Source organism: Ursus maritimus, unplaced genomic scaffold (assembly GCF_017311325.1).
Source record: "Ursus maritimus isolate PB19 unplaced genomic scaffold, ASM1731132v1 scaffold_5, whole genome shotgun sequence".
In the NCBI taxonomy this organism is placed as follows: domain Eukaryota; kingdom Metazoa; phylum Chordata; class Mammalia; order Carnivora; family Ursidae; genus Ursus; species Ursus maritimus.
In genome coordinates, this window is record NW_024426663.1 from 16,289,442 (window position 1) to 16,306,747 (window position 17,306).

The following is a 17,306-nucleotide window of genomic DNA, read 5'->3' on the forward strand; positions in this document are numbered from 1 at the left end:
ATTAGAAGTCAGGGCTAAAATACAGATTTGGCTGTTACCAGCATTTCCTGGAAATTTAAAAAGAAGGAGCAAGAAGAGTAGTCAGCATTGTCAGATACTACAGAGAAGTTTAATAGGATGAGAATTTTTAAAAAGCCGTCATATTTGACATTTGGAAGGTTGGCAATGACTTCAAGAAGACCAATTTCAGTAGATGTGGGTAGGGCAAAGCCACATCATGGTTTAGTTGGAAAATGAAGGGGTAAGAGGCTGGGATTGTCTAGCCGAGATCACTGTCTTCCCCACTTCCGAAAGCCCTCCCTGGAAGCTTTGAACCCAAGGTCAGATCTTCTCCCACTCCCTCCTTAACTTTGTCCACGTAAGGCCTAGGACTGGATGCTTGAGCTGTGGATATGATGGAGGGACAAATATTCTCAGATCCTTGGGTCTCTGATGGGAGAGGGACCAGGGATAGGGGAGCCTAATATTGGCGAATCACGTATTGAAGGAAGCATCTTCGATGGGGAGCAGCAGGTCAGGCCCATTCTGAGACCTGTCTCTAGAGGGGGAAGAAAGATGAAACAAATAGGTCTCTGCCGTATGTGGAGACTACACCAGGAAGCTGAGGTGGGATGCAGAGCAAACAACTGGAAGGGTTGGGAGTGGCGGAGGAGACGGGACATAATTAGTCAAGAAAGCCCTAGTGAGAGAGTACAATCTGGCAAAGCAAGGGGGTTGGGGGTTGAAGCTGATAGTGAACTGATGGGCACTAGAAGAAATTTAGGCAGGGATGCTTAGGTTTCTTAAGGCAGAGGAACTGAAGATGCGCAAAGGAGAGGCTGTTGGCAGTGTCGTGACCACAATGATAGCAGTGAGGGGACAGTTAATGAACTGAGGGGTAGTCCCAGCAATACCTGGCATAATAGATGTTTAATAAATATTTGTGAAGCTAGAAGGGGCTGTTCCTCCACAGATAAGGTGGAGGAAAGGGATGAGATACCAGAGTTCTGAAGTGCTGTTAGTAAATGCCTAGGTTCCTTTCTGGGAGAGGATGGAGGTGGTGCCTAAGAGATCCCAGAACCCTTAGAAGTCTAAACCCGAAAGAGACTTGTACCACGGAAGGACGTGGAAGCACAGACCAGGGTAGGAAACACACTTCTTTAATTCTGGAGCCGCAAAGGATTACCCGGAAGTCTACCAGACTTCCCCACCACTGCGCACTCCGGGCCTGTTTCTCTCAACTGCACCTCCATCTCTGCCCACTGGGGGGCGGGGCTCGAGGGCAAGGCTGGTGGCTGCTCTGAAGCCTCGAGAACCATCAGTTCCTACCAGACTCCCTGCTTGGGTGTGGTCTTACCCCATGGCGGGACACAGGCCCTCAAACTTCTTCCCACTGCCAGACAGTGGTAGGGGCGGGCCCAGAGGGACAGTGCCAGTGCGGGTTGACGCTCCGGTCTGGTTGAGTGTCCAGGCGGCTCCCAGCATGCTGATGGTCCGGCCAGGGATCGGTCTGGGGGCCAGCCCAGGCCCTGAAGGGTGGGAGGTGCCCCTGGGTCCACCACCATACAAATTCTACTGCGGGACGGCACCCTGCAGGCCCAGGGTCGGAGCTGGCGAGGCTGGGCCCCGGTTCCTGAGCCCCTCGGAGGGCACCTTCCAGAGGCCCTACATTGCCCTGCAGTGCACCCCAACTTTGGTGCTGCCAGAGGACGTCTCGGCTGTAGAGAAAGAGGTGGAGCAGCTGGCCAAGGAGCTGAGGCAAAAGAGGATGGCCCTGGGATACTCGCAGGCCGACGTGGGGTTCGCCATGGGGGCTCTTTTTGGAAAGGTGATTGGCCAGGCAACCATCTGCCGCTTTGAGTCCCAGAAGCTCAGCCTCGCCAACATGTGGAAGTTGCGACCGCTGCTGAAAATGTGGCTGGAGGAAGTAGACAGCAAGAACTTTCTGGGCTTATGCAAAATGGAGATGATCCTGCAGCAGGCTCGGAAGCAGAGACGGGCAAGCAGGGAGAGTCGCATCCGAAACAATCTGGAGCAACTCTTCTTAAAGTGCCCGAAGCCCACACCCCAGCAAATCAGCTGCATCGCTGGGCAGCTCCGGCTGCAGAAAGAACTGGTCCGAGTTTGGTTCTATAACCGGAACAAGATGGGTGGTCAGCCAACCATTGATTTCTCCCCAGGGGAGGATGTGGGGGCAGCCGGGCCTCCTTTCCCAGGGGGACCAGTATGCTTTCCCCTGGCATCGGGGCTCCATTTTGGTTCCCCGCACTATGAAGAGCCATACTTTATACCCATGTACTCCCCTACTCCTTTCCCTGTGGCAGGGACCCTCCTCTCTGCCCCGGCCTCTGCTCCGGGCCACCCCAGGCTTTCAAAATGAGGGACCCCGCCGTTCTGGGGAGGGTTGAACTGGGGAAATGGGTCCCTGAGGTTCTTTTCAGGGCTGTTAATATTAAGAGCTCCATTCACTGTCTAAAGAAGTTAATACCTAAGGGATGAGTTGGGAGTTGTTTATGAAATTTGGGGGAGGGAAGTTGAAGTTTAATAACTCCATTGTTTTTATCTGGCATTGATTTTAAGGTACATTGCAATACATATATGGTTTCGGATATTTTGTTTCTCTCTCTTTTTTTAATTAATCGGAAATTAATTGTTATTCCTTGTGGTTATCAGTAAACATAGGGATTTTTTTTCTTATAAACACGATAGTGAGTGAAAAACTCAAGTCACAGAAGATTATTTCAGTATACCATTTTTTATCAAAAACCAGCAGAACTTTATGTAAATATAAACAGGGGTTCCAAGATAATAGTAACCTCTGGGAGAAGGTTTGAAGTTGGGATAGGTCAGGAGTACACAAAACCTACCCAGAACCCTTGCTAAAACACAGTTTTCTTATTCTCCTCCCTTTCTTGAAAGATGCTTTTTTTTTTTTTTTTTCTAATTCACCTTCTCATTTAGAGTGCTCAGTTTCAGATGGAGGTCTCAGTCCAGCTCTCCACCTTATGGAACCCCACTAGTTTATCTGCCGACCCACCACAGTCATTGTATTTGGAATCCCTTTATTACTGGGGTTGGCATACTGGACAGGGCTAGCTCAGTGCCAGATCCAGCTTACTTCTCTGGTTTTCAGCTCTGTTTGGTTTATTACCTACTGATTTGCCTTACTTTCTTTTGAACTCAGATGTGCTTCTCAGAGAATATCTGCAATGGTTGAGACAACATTCCCTTGTGGCTTGTGTGGCTTTTGTGGTGGTTCATCCTGTATCATTTTTCCAATCTCTTCTATGAAATTAGTCTTTTCTAGTTTTCTACTTCTACAGTGGTCATCATATATGAAACAGAAATCATTAGTTTTTCTGTGTTTGTACTTCTGCTGCTGTAAACCTGCACGTAATATTTATTGCTTTATAATTCCATCACTAAATATTATATCTGAGTTTACATCTTCTGTTTAATTACTATTCATGTCAGTTTTTTCTTTCTCTACTTTTTTTTCCTTATTCAGTTTTTACAAAGAATTTATCTACATGTATTTAAAAAGAACAAGTCTTTTTAAAAATTTTTATCTTATTTACTGCAGTTTTTATTTTCTAATTGATTAACTTTTAGCTTTTATTTTTATTAGTTGCTTTTTTTCTAACTTTCTGTGGTTTCTTCCAATGTGTATTTTTCCTTCTTGTCAGTGTTCGACGATAAAACACTGACAGTACACATAGGTTCACTAAAATGGAGATAAACTTCGCTTACTTAGATTCAATAGGTGACTAATCACTCACTCTTGCACTATCCCACTAAAAGTCACATAGCACCAGTCCCATTTCTCCCTTTTCCCGTCGAGCCCTTCTGGATAGCCTTGAAAGGGAGATGTTTCTGCAGAGGGCCAGGTAGTATTTAATGGCAGGATGAATCATTGTCGTTGTGTCGACATTCAGCTCCTAAAAGCTATGAGGAGGCTCTGACCCAGGCTGCTCCTCGAATTCTGCAGCCCCTGCATATTGGAAGAAATGGTAATGGGTTCTCCGTCTCAGGGAACAGCTCCCAGGGTCTGCCTCAGCACCTGCACAGCGGCATCATTCACACAGCTGCCGCCCCTCTGCTTAGGCAAGCACCACTATGTGTCACTGATCAGCCCTCACATAATTTAAAATGAGATTTTGCCATCACTGCTCCTCTTGACTACGAAGAGAGAACAGGCTGGACCTTGGAGCAACTTTGACATTTAAAGAATTTCATATTTTTCAAAGATTTAAGATTATGAGTAGAAACCTTAATAATAAAATCCTTCAAAACTGAGAGGGAGCTGCCCTTCGAGTTGGGAGAAGACCAACAGTGTGGTGTCGGTGCTGAACAGGGTCAAATATACAGAGATAAAGTAACATAAAATCAAGTAAGATATGCCAACATCACTAACAAAGGTATCCGTGGTACCATTAGTGAGATCAATCTCAGAGGAGTAGTTGGTAGAGGCGGATGTCAAACAACAGTCCAGAGTCTTCCTACTTGTCAGATTTCCACCTAACTTCAATTAAAAACACAAATTCAGACCACTCAATATCTTCACCATCCTTCTGGACTATTCTTTATCAAATGTTTCCTTTATCTCGTGTTTTCTTTAGACAAGGCAAGTATTTTTTTTTAATTTTTTTTATTACATTATGTTAGTCACCATACAGTACATCCCTGGTTTCTGATGCAAGGTTCGATGATTCATTAGTTGCATACAACACCCAGTGCACCATGCAATACGTGCCCCCCCTCACCACCCATCACCAGTCCATCCCATTCCCCCACCCCCCTCCCCTCTGAAGCCCTCAGTTTGTTTCTCAGAGTCCATAGTCTCCCATGCTTCACTCCCCCTTCTGATTACCCCCCTTTCTTTATCCCTTTCTTCCCCTACCGATCTTCCTAGTTCTTATGTTCCATAGATGAGAGAAATCATATGATAATTGTCTTTCTCTGCTTGACTTATTTCACTTAGCATTATCTCCTCCAGTGCCGTCCATGTTGCAGCAAATGTTGAGAACTCGTTCTTTCTGATAGCTGAGTAATATTCCATTGTATATATGGACCACAGCTTCTTAATCCAGTCATCTGTTGAAGGGCATCTCAGTTCCTTCCACAATTTAGCTATTGTGGATAATGCTGCTATGAACATTGGGGTGCATATGGCCCTTCTCTTCACTACGTCTGTATCTTTGGGGTAAATACCCAGTATTGCAATGGCTGGGTCATAGGGTAGCTCAATTTTTAACTTTTGAGGGACCTCCACACTGTTTTCCAGAGTGGCTGCACCAACCTGCATTCCCACCAACAATGTAGGAGGGATCCCTTTTCTCCACATCCTCTCCAGCAATTGCTGTTTCCTGCCTTGTCAATTTTTGCCATTCTAACTGGCATAAGGTGGTATCTTAGTGTGGTTTTGATTTGAATTTCCTTGATGGCTAATGATTTTGGATATTTTTTCATGTGTCTGTTAGCCATTTGTATGTCTTCACTGGAAAAGTGTCTGTTCATATCTTCTGCCCATTTTTTGATTTGTTTATTTGTTTCTCGTGTATTGAGTTTGAGAAGTTCTTTGTAGATCTTGGATACCAGTCCTTTATCTATAGTGTCATTTGCAAATATCTTCTCCCATTCCATGGGCTGCCTCTTAGTTTTTCTGACTGTTTCCTTGGCTGTGCAGAAACTTTTAATCTTGATGAAGTCCCATAAATTCATTTTATCTTTTGTTTCTCTTGCCTTTGGGGATGTGTCATGAAAAAGGTTGCTTTGGCCGATGTTGTAGAGGTTGCTGCCTATGTTGTCCTCCAGGATTTTGAAGGATTCCTGTCTCACATCGAGGTCTTTCATCCATTTGGAGTTTATCTTTGTGTATGGTGTGAGATAGTGGTCAAGTTTCATTCTTTTGCATATAGCTGTCTAATTTTCCCAGCACCATTTATTGAAGAGACTGTCTTTTTCCCACTGGATGTTTTTTCCTGCTTTATCAAAGATTAGTTGCCCAAAGAGCCGAGGGTCCATTTCTGGGTTCTCTATTCTGTTCCATTGGTCTGTGTGTCTGTTTTTGTGCCAGTACCATGCTGTCTTTGTGATCACAGCTTTGTAGTACAGCTCAAAATCCGGCATTGTGATGCCCCCAGCTTTGTTTTTCCTTTTCAACAGTTCCTTGGCGATTCGGGACCTTTTCTGTTTCCATACAAATTTAAGGACTATTTGTTCCAGTTCCTTGAAAAATGTCATCGGTATTTTGATCAGGATAGCATTGAAAGTGTAGATTGCTCTGGGTAGCATGGACATTTTAACTATGTTAATTCTTCCGATCCATGAGCATGGAATATTTTTCCATCTTTTTGTGTCTTCCTCAATGTCTTTTAGGAGTGATTTATAGTTTCTAGAATATAGATCCTTTACGTCTCTGGTTAAGTTAATTCCAAGGTAACGTATGGTTTTTGGTGCTATTGTAAATGGGATGGATTCCCTAATTTCTCTTTCTTCAGTCTCATTATTCATGTATAGAAATGCAACTGATTTCTGAGTATTGATTTTGTATCCCGCCACATTACTGAATTGCTCTATAACTTCTAATAGTTTGGGAGTGGATTCTTAACCTGATGATGCCGAACCCCTTCAGAGTACGGGCAGAATATCTTTAAAAATGGTGATGATAGCTTTTATCACGTTCTCAAAGGAGACATGACTCTGTAGACTCTACAGTTTCAGAATTTTAGAAACACGTTCCCTTTGGCCACCTCACTTTCAGGAGTTTTCTCTTGATACAGTACTGGTCTAACGAGTAATTTGTGGTTTTCTTTGAATCTGTATTTTCTGGATATCTGTAGCTCAGTATAGAATAGAGGACCTGAATCACGTCTTATATAAATAAGTCTTTCAAATTCAGAACAAATGTTGTATTAATTATTGCCTTTATTGTTCCTATACTTTTATCGGTTCTTGACACTTTAATTAATTCCTATCGTAAAGAACAATTTCTCTTGTTCCCATAATCTTTCCTATCTATTGTCTAAGAAGACTTGAAGTGTTAGGATATGCTCCCTTATTCTAAAACATTATCTTGCTCTTGAAATAGCATCTAAATATTTTCTATAATTTCACATTTTTGAAATACATATACTATACATCTTTGTTTATTATACTAAAACTAAAATCATGGAATTTATTTTTCAGTATAGCCACTTTTGTTTATAGCTTTCTTCCAGAAATCGTCTTGCTTACTAAACAGTATTAGTTTGCTTGGCAGAACCTATTCACGATGAAATTTTTTAGAGTACAAAATTGTATTATCAGTTTAAAACAGTGTTTTGAAAGTGAAAAGTACAGTGCCATTCCAATAAAATCCTAGTGGAATATGAGCGTATTACTTGACAAAGTGATTGTAAACTGAAAGAATAAAACTTAGGAAAATAAGAAAATTTTGAAGAAAAGAGGTAGGGTGGCCTTGTCCTACCAACTGTTATGAAACTACAATAATTTAAACAGTGTGGTGGTGTTTATGGACAAAAATAACAGAAATGAGTATTTGGCTATTCCATTATGTGGGAATGTGAATTGGTGCAATCTTCATGAAAGGCTATTGGGTAATTCATATGAGAAGTTTTTAAAATGTGATTTTTCTTTGGGCAATCATTTCAACTTTAATTAATTTTTATAAGAAAATAGTCGTATGTATGTGTGCCAAAATTTAGCAAAAAGGGTGGTCACTACAGCATTTTTTAAACAACAAAAAGTTATTAAAACTAAATGTTCAACAAAGGGATAAGTAAATAAAAAGGAACACCATAAATGGTAAAAATTGTGTTATAGAGCTACAGTTTTGACAAAGGTCAGAACAGATTATTGAGTTAGGCAAGAGTTTATTAAGCTTTATGATACTTCTTATTTTTTAAGGAAAAAGGTATGTTACATATACAAATCTATATATAAATAAGTATCATTGGTGATTTTTATAAAATTGTTTTGCTATATACATTTCACAGTAAAAATATTTAAGGGAAACTTCTAAAGGAAGGTGCTAGGAAATCTAGGGTTCCTAAAAATATTCTTCTAGTCTTTTCATCTCTAAAATGGTAATTTTTCATTATAAAGCAACATTTTGGAATAATAAATTTGATCTTTTCATTTTTAGTCAGATTTGTGGTTTCTTTAAAAAGAAAGGCAGTTCTCTAAACAGAGGTGTAATGGGATACATCGGTTAGAGAAACATTGCTAAAAATTAGGGTTTTTTTTTTTAAATCAGATGCCCATTAATGTTAAAGAGCTGTAGTGTAGCTCAGTGAGTGAAGACACCTGCCATATGTCTGTTTTCCTGCACAACATGGTAATTTACAATTACAATTAGTATGTTTATATACCTCAGTAGTGTTAACCCATATTTAGAATATAATATAAACCCAAATCATTTTCATGTTTGTGAATGTTTACTTTTCAATTTCAAAAGCCATTTGAAAATATCAAAATCCCAGTTTTATCACAGTATAATCCTCCGTACGTAACGTATTTGAAGAAACCGAACAGATATAAATAAGATCTATAGATTTCTAGGTTTGAAGGCAGGGGCAGTTCCTGTGATTACAGCCCCAGCTAGGTGAAAGATGAACTGGCATGAAATGAATCTACCCCATTACCCAGTAAAATCCTTAAAACAAAGCATTAGCATTATCATGGTTACACCCGTGAAGAGAAGCATTACAAGAAGCTGTTGGAGAGACTGTGTGGTTTACCCACAGGGCTGTCTTCAGAAAACAGTGCAGCATGTTGGTCAGTTGGGCTGCTGCCCTGTCACCTCACTTTTAGCTAGGAACCCTGTAATGAATTCTGCTAAAGGCAAAATTAGCTCCTTTGGCATTGAACTTGGGCTTCTTAGGCTTTTATCCCCCAGTTTCCCACAAAATGATGAAGCACAAACCAACTTCGCTTAATACTGTTGACTCTTCTACTGACTGCCTGCCAAAGACTAGGATTGGAAAAGGAAAAATTGAGGACTTCCTGAGAATTTACTACATTTTGGATTCAATATTCACTTCTAAAACTATACAACTTGTTATGTCACATCTCCAAAAGAGTAACTGCACTGTTTAATAATTAGTCATTTTCTTCCTCCCAGGATGTGTGGTGTAGACCTTCGTTTAGATCTTGGTGCAATGGCCAGGACAGTGTATAAGATGCTTTAAGTTGATTTATTATCTTAGAATGGATGATTATGTTCCTAGAACAGCTGTAAAGCTTTGAATACTATTGACTGAGTAGTGGGCAAATCTTAATAGGTACCTTTTTATTGAAAGACAGTTTGTTTCAATATATCGTTTATTAGTTTGCTAGGGTTGCCGTAACAAGTACTACACCTTGGGGAGCTTAAAGAACAGAAATTTATTTTTTCCATTGTTCTGGAGGCTAGAAGGCTGAGATCAAGGTGTGGACAAAGTTGGTTCCTTCTGAGGGCTGTGAGGTGGCTTGTATGTGGCCATCTTCTCTTTGCTCTTTTCATAACATCTTCCCTCTGTGCATGTCTCTGCATCCAAATCTCCCATTTTTATAAGGACAACAGTCACAGTGGATTAGGGCCCACCCTAATAATGTCATTTAATTTAATTACCTCTGTAAAGGCCCTATATCCAAATAAGGTCACATTCTGGGATACTGGGGGTCAAGACTTCAAAATATAAATTTCGGCAGGACATATTTCAACCCATAACACCACCACTCCTGACATAGAGAAAATGTAGGTGGGACTGTGGGGGAGGTATAGGAAGGCAAAGAGACTTGTTTATTTTTTCCTACAAAGGAGTTAAATAAGAGGTGGTGTGATGGAACGGAAAGCGCAGTAGCCATAGAGTCAAGCAGTCCCAGATCCTGCATCCTGTCTCCAGGTCATTCACTTAGGTAGTGTCACCACTCCAGGGATCCCCCTCAGGAACATTTCAGGAAAAATAACATTTCTTCCACCCCAACCAGTAACTTTATGGGCTGAAAAATTACAGTAGCTACTTATTTTTATCTATTTTAGGAGCAGAACAATTGGACTCTCATCAGTGAGTTTGAGAGGTATTATCTTAGGAAGAAGATTTTGAATATTTTTTGCTTCCAGTGCTGGTTGGGTTTTAAAAAAGGAAGGGATGGAGGGAGGGAGGGGAAGGAGGAAGGAAGAAAATTTTGGATATTTTGATAAAGATATGATTTTTACTTTCTCCAAAAAAATTGATATGTGAACCTGTTGAGAAAGCCCTGTCACTTTCCACTAAGCATTGCCAGCCACTAATTTCATCAAGCTAATGTAACAGGACAGTCAAGTGCCTTGCCTTTAATTTGTTATGATTGTGTTATATTTATGAAAAGCAGAGCTAAAACAGCTGATAGCAAGTATTTAGACATGCTTGTTTTCATAAATAGTTTTAAGACTATTGCTAAATCTAAGTAGACACTAAGTTTTCTCAGTACATGAAGTGTAAATCATTCTTTCTGTAATAATAAGTTATTAAGTATATGCAAATACTATAGATTATTACCTCATTTCACACATTTTTATGGCACTTGTCTGATTGCGAATATGTATTACCTTTGAGATTTAAACTCAGGAGAAGAAGTGGGAAGAGACTTATCATACAGGGATTTATTGTGTTCTTTTCTCTCCTGAAGAGGCAATCACACCAACACGATAGGTAGGAAAGAATATTTTGCTGTTTCTGTGTCACATCATTAAAGTAGTTAATCTAAAGCCATAAATTTTTGTCTTCTGGGCCAAGAAATTTTAAGTAAAATACTAACAAAAATGTTACGCTTATAAATGAGAAGTGAAAGAATCTTTATCCTTTTTATTTGAGTTTCCAGAAATGGCACACTCCATAAAAAATTTTTATTTTTAAACTGAGTTTCTTGCATTAGTCAGTAAACAATTTATTTGGTGAACATTCTCTGTGCACATATATACACCATGTGAACATTTAGGAAACAGAAGGTACTTGAATTTGTGAGATTTAAATATTTTCTCACAGTTGATCCAGTGATACTGCAGTTGAAATAAAACCACATATAAATGAAATACCACTTTCTACTAAAAAGCAAGTATAGATTTTCTATCATTGTTTTAATGAGGACAGTAATGATTCCATGTATTCAGTGGAATATCTTATAAATCTTTAGCATGTTTATCTCCATGTACATTTTAACACTCACCTGTAAAATTCCACCTGTCCTAATCACAAATAGGCATATACATTTAATTACATTATCTGACCACATATTTTTATAGTCTTGCAAATATTATTAAATTTTGAAAGTATAGATAGAGCAATGATTTCATGTCTCACTGTTCTAAAAACATGTGCATATATGTGCTAATATTCATATAGATACATTACATAAAATATGAGCTACGTAGATCAAAGGTAATGCACCAGAACACGACAAGTAAAAGGATTACAACCAGGGTAGCAGCTTTTGGCCATCTCACCAACGTCCTTGCTATGGCCCACAAATCCATTCCTGCCCTTCCTCCAGGCTGCACGTTCTCACGTTCTCATGAGCAGTAGCATTATACCTCTGGACTTCCTCAGTGACTGATTATCTACTAAGTACCTGTTTGGGGGCAAGCAAAGAAGATTCAGAATTAGAACAAGGAACACATAGTCTAGATAGAGGAGAGAAGTGAGAAAACCAGAGATCATCTCACGAGGTGGCCGGTGTTAGAGGAATGGGCAAAAGAACGGCACAGAGAAAGGAGCACATAACTCGCTGAGGGATATCTGGGAACATTATTGAGAGCCGGGACAACTTGAGCTGAGACTTGAAGGATAAATAGGAGCTGTTAAGTAAAGAAGACCAAAAGTCAGGAATGAAAGAAAAAGTGAAAAGAGTTTGTTTTGACTAAAAGTCTAGGCTGTGATTAGTTACTACAATTGAGAGTTAAATGCGGTGGTTAAAATCCTGGCAGCCATAGCAAATAAGTTACATAGTTCTCAGTACACGAAGCTGATTACATGAATCTCACAGAATGTGTTAGGAGCAACACTTTATTTTCATTTTTATTCCAGTACAGTTCACATACGGTGTTATATTAGTTTCAAGTGTACAGTATAGTGATTCATCAGTTCTATACATTACTCGGTGCTCATCATGAGAAGTATACTCTTAATCCCCTCCACCTACTTCACTCATTCCCCCACTCACCTCCCCTCTGGTAACCATCAGTTTGTTCTCATTCGTTAAGAATCTGTTTTTGGGGGGCAGCTGAGTGGCTCAGTCAGTTGAGCGTCTGTCTTCGGCTCACGTCATAAGCCCAGGGTCCTGGGATCGAGCCCCCATCAGGCTCCCTGCTCAGCAGGGAGCCTGCTTCTCCCTTTCCCTCTGCCTGCCACTCCCCCTGCTTGTACTCTCTGTCAAATGAACAAATAAAATCTTTAAAAAAAAAAAAAAAGAATCTGTTTTTTGGTTTGTCTCTTTTTCCTTTGTTCCTTTGTTTTGTTTCTTAAATTACACATATGAGTGAAATTATACCATATTTGTCTTTCTCTGACTGGCTTATTTAGCTTAGCATTATACTGTCTAGCTCCGTCCATGTTTTTGAAAATGGCAAGATTTCATTCTTTTTTATAGCTGAATAATACTCCATTGGATATATATACCACTTATCTCTCTCTCTCTTTTTTTGGTTTCAAGTTTTTATTTAAATTCTAGTTAATTAACATAGAGTGTAATATTAGTTACAGGAATAGAATTTAGTGATTCATCACTTGCATATAACGCCCAGTGCTCTTCACAAGTGCCCTCCTTAATACCCATCACCCATTTAGCCCATCCCCCACCCCACATCCCCTCCAGCTACCTTCAGTTTGCTCTCTTTAGTTAAGAGTCTGTTTTTTGCTTTGCCTCTTTCTCTTTTTCTTTCCCCTATGTTCATCTGTTTTGTTTCTTAAATTCCACGTATGAGTGAAATCGTACAGTATTTGTCTTTCTCTGACTGACTTATTTTGCATAGCATAATACACTCTAGTTCCATCCACATCATTGCAAATGGGAATATTTCATTTTTTTTGATGGCTGAGTAACATTCCATTGTATATATATATACTACCTCTTCTTTATCCATTTATCAGTTGATGGACATTTGGACTTTTTCCATAATTTGGCTATTGTTGATAATGCTGCTATGAACATTGGGGTGCATATACCCCTTGGAATCTGTATTTTTGTATGCTTTGGGTAAATACCTAGTAGTGCAAACTGCTGGATTGTAGGGTGGTTCTATTTTTAACTTTTTGAGGAACCTTCCTACCATTTTCCAGAGTGGCTGCACCAGTTTGCATTCCCACCAACAGTGCGAGAGGGTTCCCCTTTCTCCCCATCCTCGCCAACATCTGTTGTTTCCTGTATTGTTAAATTTAGTCATTCTGACAAATGTGTGGTGGTATCTCATTGTAGTTTTGGTTTGTATTTCCTTGATGATGAGTGATGTTGAGCATCTTTTCATGTGTCTGTCAGCCATCAGTATGTCTTTAGAAAATGTCTATCATGTCATTTGTGAATAGTGAAAGTTTCATTTCTTTCTTGCTGATTTGGATGCCTTTTATTTCTTTTCGTTGTCTGATTGCTGAAGCTAAGACTTCCAGTACTATGTTAAATAACAGTGGTGAGAGTGGACATCCCTGTCTCGTCCATAGAGGAAAAGCTGTCAGTTTTTTCCCCATTGAGGATATTAGCTGTGGGTCTTTCATATATGGCCTTTATGATGTTGAGGTATGTTCCCTCTATCCCTACTGTTTTGAGGTTTTTTTATCAAGAATGGATACTGTACTTTCTCAGATGTTTTTCTTGCATATGTTGAGAGGATCATATGGTTCTTATCCTTTCTTTTATTAATGTGGTTCATGACAACTGATTTGCAAATATTGAACCACCTTTGCAGCCCAGGAATAAATCCTACTTGATCATGGTGAATGAATCTTTTAATGTACTATTGGATTCGGCTTCCTGGTATTTTGTTGAGAATTTTTGCATCCTTGTTCATCGGAGATAGTGGCCTGGAAAGCCTTTTGGCCCTGGACTTTTGTTTGTTGGGAAATTTTTGATTCCTGATTCAATTTCTTTGCTGGTTATGGGTCTGTTCAAATTTTCTACTTCTTCCTGTCTCAGTTTTGGTAGTTTATATGTTTTTAGCAATTTATGCATTTCTTCCAGATTACCCAGTTTGTAGTTGTTTGTATTTCTGTAGTGTTGGTTGTGATCTCTCCTCTCTCCTTCATGATTTTATTTATTTGGGTTCTTTCTCTTTTCTTTTTGATAAAAGTCTGGCTAGGGTTTTATCAATTTTATTAATGCTTTTGAAGAATCAGCTCCTACTTTCATTGATCTGTTCTATTTTTTTGTTTCTATTTCATTTATTTCTGCTCTAATCTTTATCATTTCCCTTCTTCTGCAGGCTTTAGGCTACATTTGTTGTTCTTTTTCTAGCTCCTTTAGGTGTAACTTTAGGTTTTATAGTTGAGATTTTTCTTGCTTCTTGTAGTAGGCCTGTATTGCTATATACTTCCCTCCTAGGACCGTTTTTTTCTGCATCCCAAAGGTTTTGGACCATCATGTTTTCATTTTCATTTCTTTCAAAGTATTTTTTTTCTCCTTTAATTTCCTGGTTGACCCATTCATTATTTAGTAGAATGTTCTTTAACCCCCATGTATTTGTGGTCTTTCCAAATGTTTTCTTGTGGTTGATGTCAAGTTTCATAGTGTGTTGTCTTTTAGTTTTGTTAATTGTTTCCTTTGCTGTGCAGAAGCTTTTTATTTTGATGAAGTCCCAATAGTTTATTTTTTCCTTTGTTTCCCTTAACTCAGACATATCTAGAAAGGTGTTGCTATGGCCGATGTCAGAGAAATTACTGCCTGTGTTCTCTTCTAGGATTTTTATGGTTTCAGGTCTCACATTTAGGTCTTTAATCCATTTTGAGTTAATTTTCGTGTATGGTGAAAGAATTTGGTCCAGTTTCATTGTTTTGCTTGTATCTGTCAGTTTTCCCAACACTATTTGATGAAGAGACGTTTTCCCATTGCATGTTCTTGCCTTCTCAGTCGAAGATTAATTGACCATAGAATCATGGGTTTGTTTCTGAACTTTCTATACTGTTCTTTTGATCTATGTGTCTCTTTTTGTGCTAGTACCATACTGTTTTGATTTCTACAGTTTTGTGGTGTAGCCCAAATTCTGGAATTGTGATACCTCCAGTGTTATTCTTCTTTTTCAGGATTTCTTTGGCTATTTAAGTCTTCATGGTTCCATATAAATTTTGGGATTGTTTGTTCTAATTCTGTGAAAAATGCTGTTGGTATTTTGAAAGGGATTGCATTAAATTTATAGATCACTCTGGGTACTATGGACATTTTAACAATATTTGTTCTTCCAATCCATGAGCATGGAATATCTTTCCCAGGATAAATATTTTCTTAACATTAAATTTAAAGATTTAGATATCATTCTTAAGGAGACAGTGAGCAACACAATCAATAATTTCTTTAATTGTAGTAAAAATGTTGATGTTGTTGTTAGGTGAGACAAAAAGTTATTCTTCATATGGCTGGTTTTTATAATGACTCATGACAAATAGCCTAACTCATAATGCTGAGATCTGGGCTTCTGAAGGCTTTTCTTCTGGGAACTAGAATAATTTAGTACTAACATAAAGCTTACTGATGGTTTGCCTTGGCACTACAGATCAGCAAATCTGCAGAAATTAATAATCAGCAGATCCACTGGTCTATTGTTCAGTTGGAGTCAATTGCCTCCACCAGGTTTTTTATAAAAAGCTGTTTAAGTTTATTACAATATCATAAACACTGGGAAGATTTTGGTTATTGACAAAAACCATCAGGCACCAAAGACAATGTGTTAAGTAGTAGCCTAGTTTCCTTTGTTTGCAAAAATACATTTGATTAGGAACCCCAGTTGATTGTCATGGAACACTGTTATACTCTGTCTGCCATGATACTGAAGATAGAATAGGTACCTAAGTTTGCATACCAAACAATCTACTTGAGATAAATAATTAATCCATCTGTGCTTTATTCTCATATGAAATAAAATGATTGATGTACTCCCATATAGAGTCATTCTTAGAACTTCCCCAAAAAATTCTCATAAAAATCATTGAAAAGTCCTTAGCAAGGTATAAAAAACAATGCAATGCTTCATAATGGTCTTTTTTGTAAAATAAATAAATAAATAAACCTATAGATCTTGAGGGCACATATTTCATGGTGCACTGGGTGTTATACGCAACTAATGAATCATCGAACTTTACATTGGAAACCGGGGATGTACTGTATGGTGACTAACATAATATAATAAAAAAAAACATTAAAAAAAAACCCTATAGATCTTTAGTTATTATTTAAATCTAATATTGCTTCCATCCATGAATATTGAAATGTTTTCATTCATATAGTAATTCTTACAAAACTACCTAAAATGAGTCCTTTGTATCAATGTGGAATTCGAAAACTAAGTTTTTTTGCCCAAATCATGCAAACTCACCAGTTTCAGAGTCATCAATATATAATTGTGTCTTTACATCCATGCTTTGTCTTTAAATACCAAGTGACACTTTTTAGCGTAAGTTATTTCAGCAGACAAATTTTGTTTTGAAGACAAGCCAGATTTCTATTAGAATGCAGCATTGATAAATCTTCTTCTTATGAATATATATTACCTCTGAAAATCCCCAAAGTGTGTATGATGAAATAGTTGTTAAGTGAATAATTTTGAGAAGTCTGCTTAAGGTGGCAGACTCATGTTTGGTACATTCCATTGATCATTGCCTTCTCAGACCCTTAACAACAACAGAGAATAGCTAGAGGTAGCTAGCTTAGTAACTTAAGGTTTTAAAAGTTAGCTATGTGGGAGTTTAATAAGGATATTCAGAAAGTGGAAGATAAGTAATCATTCTGAGAACACAGATATATTTATTGGAGTTGTTTATAACTCAACTCGAGGTGGTATGTAGCTCACACAAATCATAATGCCAGATGACGGTTATTTTCTAGTCTGTTTTTAAAATGGTTTACATGTTGAAGTGTAAGCAGTATGAAAATTCATTCCGGAAAGGCATGTATTGTCCAATCCTACAGCCTTCTAACCCAAGAAGAATAGCTGCACCTAGTTCTCAATTGTTTATCAGTGGATTGTTTATTCGGGGAATTATCTACAGTAAAACCATCTTCAGCTAGCTTTCCTTTGCTTCCCAGTACATTTCTGTGCCACTTTTCCCTATTACAAAACTCATGTGTTTTCAGCGAATGCAAGCTACTTTTAATTGTGCTTAGAAAAA

At 38.6% G+C, this 17,306-nt stretch overlaps 2 protein-coding genes across 4 annotated transcripts in view; both read left to right on the forward strand.

Annotated features, from left to right (window-relative positions):
• FAM172A (family with sequence similarity 172 member A) overlaps positions 1-17,306 on the forward strand; it is a 419,583-nt gene that overhangs the window by 302,568 nt on the left and 99,709 nt on the right. The window lies entirely within an intron of this gene.
• Positions 238-3,494, forward strand: POU5F2 (POU domain class 5, transcription factor 2). The gene has a single exon (XM_008700850.2). It carries the CDS (start codon positions 1,340-1,342, stop codon positions 2,357-2,359), a length of 1,020 nt encoding a protein of 339 aa, XP_008699072.2. The 5' UTR covers positions 238-1,339; the 3' UTR covers positions 2,360-3,494.